Below are 7,861 nucleotides of genomic sequence, written 5' to 3'. Positions count from 1 at the left end.
TTCAGGGAGTCTCGGGACGCTACACTTTGTCAGCTGTCTTAATTCCGAATTCTACTCTTGTGCGAAATAAGGATTATTTACATATTTTCTTTCGAAACAAAAAGCAGATTAAAGCTCTGCCGATGAGAAAACTATATTTGTTTTTATTTGGGAAATAAATGTACATTCGTCAAGAATCGACCTTATTGTTTTTGGACTCATAATGCATTTTACGAGGCGGAATGTAAGGTTTTGAGTTGGATTGTAATGTACGTTGGAAGAACATCTGTAAATTTTATTTAGGAGGGTAAAAGGACAGAATTTCTTGTATAAACTACGGCGGTCGAAGTGCTGGTGTGGTGAAACATACGAATGAACGAAATATGTAATAAGCCCTTACCTTTCTAGGAAGATATTGTGAAAAAGAGTGTGATGCCAGAAAGACAGTGATGATGATTCTCTAAATACCCGCAGGCCCGACCAAATTGTTAAGGCTCCAAATTTTGGGCCGCCGGGAAATGCCACTAGTCTCTTTAACCCTTCTTCACCTCAACTTTGCACTCTTTTTTTGTATTGTGTCTTCTTTTGCCATCGGGAGTAAGTCAGCGCGATGCAATGGTAGCAGCTAAAAATAGACGCCGTCGGAAAGGACATCTACCTAAAGGATAAAGTCTTGCCGCGACTATTCTAACCCTATGCTATGCAGTAAACCTATTAAAAGTGGAAGTGACACAAACTATAACTTATCTAAAAAAGGTTGAATACAGAATTATCTACTAAACTTACTGTCAACAGTAAATACATGATAATACCAAATATGCGAGCACTTGATACCTCCTCTACTTTTTCACTACCTCGATAGAACTAGAATAGATGTGACTCGGGGGCACTGAAGCAAATCCATACCCCCAAGGAACTATGTAAAACTTCCGCATTTGTCATATGACTCGGTTTGTAGGCCTAAATTTCATTGCATTACCTTTTTATTTGATGCAAATTTTTTTAAAAACAAAACATAGGATCTGAAGGGATTTTCGTAAGATCAGTGACATGGAGGTGAAGTATCTTCTAATTTGCAAGTAGATTTGATAACTGACAATGTTATTTTGAAAGAATAATTCTTGCAGCATCGACTATAAAGCTATAGCTAACACGAGAAGCTGATTGAGAGGAGCCCCGGAGATGATTTTCAAAGAGGAGAGGTCTTTTGATTTCGCATTTGTTGGTTTAACTCCTAATAAATGCAAAAAACCACTTAAGTACCATGCGATTGCAAATTTTGTCAAGCGGTATTGCCTTGAAACCAAGCAAAAAGGTTAAAATGCACATTTGCTTAAGTAATTTACTTCCGTTTCTCTCACTTTGCTTATAATGTCTAAAGCGGTTATAATCAATGAGTAAAAATGTGTTTTTGCACTTTAATGTCATTTTTGCCATGTAGTATATTTTGGAAAATGTTTATTACTCACAATTTGTTAGGTTCTTTCCGCTATGCTGCGCACTTTCGAACAGTTGTGGCTGCGCATTCCTATCGCTTCTAACCTTTGTGAGCTTCTTATGGTATCATTGGTATTCCCTCACGTGTTTTTTAAGCCTGCTTTTAAACCCTGTTACATGCTTTTATATGCAGGCATCGTATCCTGTGGGAATGTCAAGTAACTTGTATTTGGCCAAATATGTCTGTCCCTTTTTTTTCAAATTTGTTTCTATCAATAACAATAGTTTCTTCTTCTAGTCTTTATTCAGGCTCCTTGTTGTTAGACTTTTCTCAAAAGATCAGAAGATCTTGTGCCTAACGTGATGACAACTTTTGCACTTTTTAATTGGTGACTGATTCTTGCATCTGGTGTGTTTGCCAGTTATTTCATTGAACTACCCATTCTGTGCTTATTACTTCTCCTTGGTCCATTTTCTTGCTTTATGGCCTTCTGAGTCACAAACTTACCAAATCGTTGACTTTGAGCACAAGGAACAGCTAAATCTGCAGTTCCGTTTTTGCCATTTTTTCTTCATAATCTTAAGCAGCATTGTTTTTTGTCAGGATTGCAATGAAACGCTCTTTGCCATCCGTGGAAGTGTCAAGAACTCCCGTTCCGTCCTCAGACCAAACCGAGTTACCTCTGTGCCTAAAGAGACTTGTCCGCACGATTGTTCGCAGCTTTTATTCCAGAGAACATTCTCTTATTATCGATTTGTTAGTAAGTGAACCGTAATTTTATGATGCTGATACTATTCTCTTTTATTTTTTTCCACTCGTTTTTTAGAAACCTACGTTAATTGTGAGCAGGTTTAAATGCTTGTACATTTCTGGTTCTATGCTATAATTGATCAAATCCGCATCCAGGAGCTTAATGAACTCCATCCCTTTATGCTTTATTTAGTAAAACCCTTTTGATTCCATTATTATCTGTTCCTGTATTATTTTCCTTAAAGTAAGGGTTGAAATGACTTGAGAATAATATTTTACACATGACCAGTGGGTGTCTTCTTTCACTGCTTTTGCAGGTGCGGAACACCATAATGAAAGAAGATGACTTGTGTGAACGTTTACGTTTTGAAAAGAAGCAGCTGCGTCAACACCTCCACACGCTGAAGACAGATCAGTTCATCAAATCGAAGCTGCAGCTGGAGACGGACACGGAAGGGAAGATTGCGAAGATCATTCACTACTTCATTGATTACAAAGTGTTCGTTAACATTGTAAAGTACCGTTTGGATCAGATGCAGCGTCGATTGGAGGCAGAGCAGCGACAGACGTCAAGTCGAGCTCTCTTTCGCTGCTTTTCTTGCAATAGCGCTTACACCGACCTCGAGGTCGACCGCCTCCTTGATCCCCTCACTGGCGCTTTGGTCTGCGTCTACTGCCGCTCTGAGGTTAAAGAGGAGGAGGATAACGCACAGCGCTCAGATGCTCGCGCTCTCGTTGCCAAATTCCACCAACAGGTAACTCTTTACCCCGATATTCCTTTGATCTTCCCATGTCTACTTTGTAGTTCTCTTCACCGATGATGGTCTTCATGTCACTATTTTCATCCCGCAGTATGCTTTGTGGGCGCATTCGATTAAGTAATTTCATCACATGTTTCCATTATTGTTAATTTCTTTTCTCCTAATGCACCGGGGACACTGTTGCGTTTTTCTATCAAGCTTATTGCCTTCTCATTCAAAACGATAATGAAATTTCTGCTAAGTGAAATTGGTGCCTTCTGTGTTTCGGTGAAGGAGGTTACTTTCTCCTCCGCTTTGTTTTATGATGCAATGCATTAACGAATTAGATAACTTTATAATTGTGATCTGCGTCCTCCTTTATGTTATAAAGCACGCCAGTATGAAGATTTGCCATCAAAGTACAGAACGGCTGAGGGACTGTAGGTATGAGTGGGACGCTATGGCACCAAGGAGGTAACCGAAAAGGAGGCGATTGAGGAACTTGCGTAGTCCAACATAGAATCAAAACATGTTCGAGTACATCGACAAAGTTTTCTCACTATATGTTGTCAATGAATGATGTCTTTAGCTCATTTTTAGGTACGAGGACCGTTAGATACGCTGTTAAAGGAGTGCGATCAAGTGCATCTCTCCTCCTCCATTTTGGAACCAGAATTTCGTGCATTGGAACCTCTCCCTGGAGTAAGTAAATTTTACAGGATGCTATGAGCAATAATCCGTATTCCAATTCTAGGCTTCTAATTTGAAACTTCTGATTGTTGTCTACTGGGTTAATGGAAAGCAAAAATCAGCATTTATTCTAGCGTTAGAAAACCATTTACCATTCAATGGAAGTCGATCATCGACAGACGTGATTTGCAACGTCAATTTTAATGCATACAATGTAATGTACCAGCACTCTCATCTGTTTAAAATCCCATACATAATACTCGTAGAATTACATTGAATCGACTTGCTCTCCCTAGACCAAATCCGAGACCGATTCTTCTAGCAATGCCGTGGATTCACGTGCAGTTAATTCTTGGATGAATGACTCTAGCAAGAACCCTATGGCTACTTCAACGGAGAGCACGGTGACTATCGTACTGGACGCCCCCACAAGTTCCAATGTTTCTGCCCCTAAGGAACGACCTATCTGGATGTCAGAAAGTACCATCGACTCCGGACTGGGTGCTGGTACGTATTTATTTTCCTCTGGATTCTCCGACCAACCCATCCGAATGGGCAGTGGTTTTATGTTTGATCAAATGCACTTTCTCGACGATTTAAAACCCATTGAGTAGATGCATGCTAGAGTAATCATGTTTTGGAGATCATTCGAGTGCTAAACTTGATTACTGCATATGAGCCTAAAAGATGCTTTGTTATTGACCTACAGAAGGACAGGGAGATGTTTGGCGTCCCTGAATCGCGTGAGACGAAAAGACTGCATAGCCAAATTTTCGTTTAAGACACAACTGTGCAATGGGTTAGTTAAGGCTGATATGTCAAATACAGTTTCGGGTCTTTTGTCTTGGTCAGGTCTAGGTGAATTGGATCGTGGTCCAACGGGTGATCCCTCATCGACTTCTGATTCAACTACCCAGACGCTCGCCCCAGGCCGAGTTCCGACCAGTCTCCTCGACCCCTCCTCTTCCAGTGCACCTGACGGCGCGCAGTCGTCATCGGGCCTGCAGAATTCCACCTCCAATGTCTCTGCCATCTCTGCTTCGGATATCATGCAACTTCTGCGGGTTCACGAAAGACGTGGCCTAGGCATTCACGGTCCCAAGACTGCTCTGAGTACGTAAGACCAATATCTACGGTCCATTTTTTGCCTTTGTTGGATAGAATTTGAGGTAAGCTCTGCATGCATCATCCTCTAACCCAGCTATTACCGAAACGCACGCATTTGGTTGACTTCCGCCGATCTTTGGTGTCCAAAAGTGAAAAATCCTGGGTTCCATCTGCCTTTTTTTCCTTTCTAGACCGACCTCCCAATGTTCCAACCTCCAAAGCCTCGGCTGCAGCAAATACTAAAAACAACCAAAATTCAAATTCCGTTAACTCACATATTCAAGGTATGCTCAAAGGACCGCACGCATTGGTCTTTTTCACCCCCTTTTTCGTCTTCACTACGTGTCACTCTACACACTGATGAGTTACTGAAATTCCATGGTTATCCAGAACCCAGCCATGTCACTAATCTTGCCAATTCGCCTTTTTACGGGTTCTTGTATGCACCCACCGAGCTGTCTGATCTCCTCGGGTTGTCATCCTCCACACCGCACACCCCCTCCCCCCTTGTTAACGAGTCGGAGCATGCTCGCACATCACTCCTTTAAACTTTCAGACGCCTCTATCAACTCAAACCCGGTATCGACGCCTTCCAACTACGTGGTCAAATGCGGAACCTCGAGTACACCCATTCCCGACATCACGCTGTCCACGATTAAGTCAATGGAACCCGGTGAACGTTCCGAGTATGTACACGTAGGGCTGCGTTTGTACAGAGACACCGTTACTGACTAGCCTTTCCCCGCTTGGTGTACATAGTGTCCCGATTTACCGGTGATAGTTCTCCACAGCAAGACCTGTGCTTTCACTAAAGAACGATTACATTTTGAGATTTCATTATGAATCTGGGTCAATACGTAAACCTGACTCCGCGCAAAATGCCTTAGCACAGGAAGGCACAGTAAATAACATTAACCACGTCGTCCCTTACACAAGTTCGATACAAATTCAGGCTGTACAAAAAGATGATAGTCGGAATATTGCATGTGAAAAAAGTCAAGCAGTAATTCGCTACAAGAGATCCTTCCTGGTGATGTAGGATCGACCGGTTCCGCTTCGTGAAATGAACTTCACAGAAGGCATCTTAGCCGACCCGGGTTCCCCAGGGTCCATCGACCCACCTTCCCTACCAGCAACCATGGAGGAACGCCTTCGCTGACTAAAATGTCGGTTTTGACGGTCAAGCAAGTCAATGTCCTCATCGTCTTCATCGCCAAATGGTCCACCAGCATCTTCAACAGACCCATAGGCACCACCACGACTGGCATCGCCAACATCGTGAAACTCGTCGTCTTCATCATCAACCAGATCGTCATCATGACGACCGCGCGAGCGATGATGCGGCAATTGAACCGTGGAACTCAAGGCATTGCGGGATGACCCCAAAGCCAGGTCGTCGGAGAGACTAGTACCGGCTGGGCCGAGTGAAGCACCTGTTCGGATTTGAGCCTAATGATGCGTCATTTGAAACATGATAATCAACACAGAAAGGAGCGTAAATTTGGAAGAAGTGAAGGGTACCTTGCTAGTAGCCTCAACAACACGGTCAAGAGTACGACCGAATTCTTCAAGTATTATTCTTTCCTGTGATGCTGGTGGTAGATCTCTGCGTTCAGCGTCTTCAGCCTGAGCCAAAAGGCAGCTGGCTGCGGCTTCGATCGTTTCCCAAGTGAAGAATACATGTGGCATACTGGATAATATAATGTCAGTTAATAGTCAATCAGTAAATGGTATTCATTTAGAACACCAACTTACGTTTCCGCCGGAGGCTTAATTAAATGCTTCCTGAATGCATTTGGTTGGCGCGATCGAAGGGAACCCATCGCAGCCAGACGCATCAACGACCTGCGCTCTATGCTGTCTTCCGTATTTCGACATCCAAGACACCGGCAGAGATCGGAACAGCTGATTTTTGCTTCATAGCACTCACAGTAGTTCTTAAGGCAGCCACTGCGTTTGCAGTTACAACCTTTGGTATGCTTACGCTCTCCCTCACCACGACCGATTTTGGGGTGAAATGCAGTTGGGTTCCTCTCTAGAGTCATTTTGATTGCGCGACCCCTTTCTTCTTCATAGGCCAAATTATTCATACAATGATTGCAATTGCAACTTTGACAAAGCTGACCCTGCGCAAAGCACTCGCAATAGAGTTTGAGGCAATGAGATTTGGTACAGTTACAGGGCTTCCTGGAGTTGGCCATACTGTTCACCGCTTGCGGGGCCCCAGGTACGGAGGGAGCCGCAATTCCGACGCCAGGCCCACCGATAAGAGTTTGGGCCAAGCCAGTCATCCCAGGCATGCTAGCCTGACTGATGCTCACTACCTGTCCAAAAGCCTGACTGGGAATCGGACTAGCCATGAATGCACCACTAGGGGCTACAACTAAATATCATAGAGAGCACGTGAAATATTTGTACGAGGAACAAAGAGCTATTTAGTACGACGAACTCACGTGTCATCTCCTGCGGTTTTCGTGCGTACTGCGCAGCAGTATTTGTGTTGATTTGAACAGATTGTGGGGCCAAGAGGGGCTGAACAGGAACTGCGTTAAATTGTGTGGGTTTGGATTGGAATACTGTTGTTCCACTTGGTCCAGGTCGAGTGTGAAGAACCTGAACAACATTTGAGGGAAAGCCCTGCTTCTGGGAGAGTGCGACTTTCACACCAACTGGTTGCTGGATCATAAGACTGAAACAACAAACCAGTGTTAAATGTCCGAAGTGCACAGAGTGAAATTCACATGTATGACCAGAAGACGGTGTAAGAGGACAGTGCCGGGTCAAGGATAGTCTCGAGGAAACTAAAATTGAAGACCTGCTACTTTAAGATGTCCATGGAAATTGAGTCGTTAAAGGACACAGATAAGGCGGAAAATCTTTATATGCAGACCATAGGCACAAAACATTCGCAGAGAACCAGCATAAAATAGGCAAACTAGAAAATTGAATTGCCGCCCGAACTCACGATTTGAATACAAATTCTGCTGCGAATTCAAAACCGAGAGAGAACCCCTGCTCACGGATTCAAACAAACAAACAATCTGTTTATGCAGCGCAACTGACTAACCCTTTTTAGTGTGCAAAAGTAAATTACGACAAAATTATTTATTAAAGAAATAAGTGCAAGAATTACTGCACGTATGTATATAAATTAAAC

At 43.2% G+C, this 7,861-nt stretch overlaps 2 protein-coding genes across 2 annotated transcripts; one reads left to right on the top strand and one right to left on the bottom strand. All coding sequences in view use genetic code 11, as the record gives it.

The window, feature by feature from the left end:
- Positions 1-2,027: 2,027 nt before the first annotated feature.
- On the top strand, positions 2,028-5,439 carry EGR_01033 (General transcription factor IIE subunit; the record flags this gene model as incomplete). Its single annotated transcript, XM_024490282.1, has 7 exons — positions 2,028-2,177; positions 2,485-2,922; positions 3,508-3,609; positions 3,894-4,104; positions 4,450-4,710; positions 4,896-4,988; positions 5,261-5,439. 7 exons carry the CDS (start codon positions 2,028-2,030, stop codon positions 5,437-5,439), a joined length of 1,434 nt encoding a protein of 477 aa, XP_024355101.1.
- A 276-nt stretch (positions 5,440-5,715) lies between these two features.
- On the bottom strand, positions 5,716-7,389 carry EGR_01032 (hypothetical protein; the record flags this gene model as incomplete). The annotated part of the gene is made up of 4 exons (XM_024490281.1): positions 5,716-6,153; positions 6,226-6,394; positions 6,460-7,087; positions 7,158-7,389. 4 exons carry the CDS (start codon positions 7,387-7,389, stop codon positions 5,716-5,718), a joined length of 1,467 nt encoding a protein of 488 aa, XP_024355100.1.
- Between the last annotated feature and the right edge of the window lie 472 nt (positions 7,390-7,861).

This window comes from Echinococcus granulosus, assembly GCF_000524195.1.
Source record: "Echinococcus granulosus chromosome Unknown EG_S00004, whole genome shotgun sequence".
NCBI lineage: Eukaryota > Metazoa > Platyhelminthes > Cestoda > Cyclophyllidea > Taeniidae > Echinococcus > Echinococcus granulosus.
The sequence above is the reverse complement of the archived record's forward strand: the minus strand, read 5'-3'. Positions and strand labels throughout refer to the sequence as shown.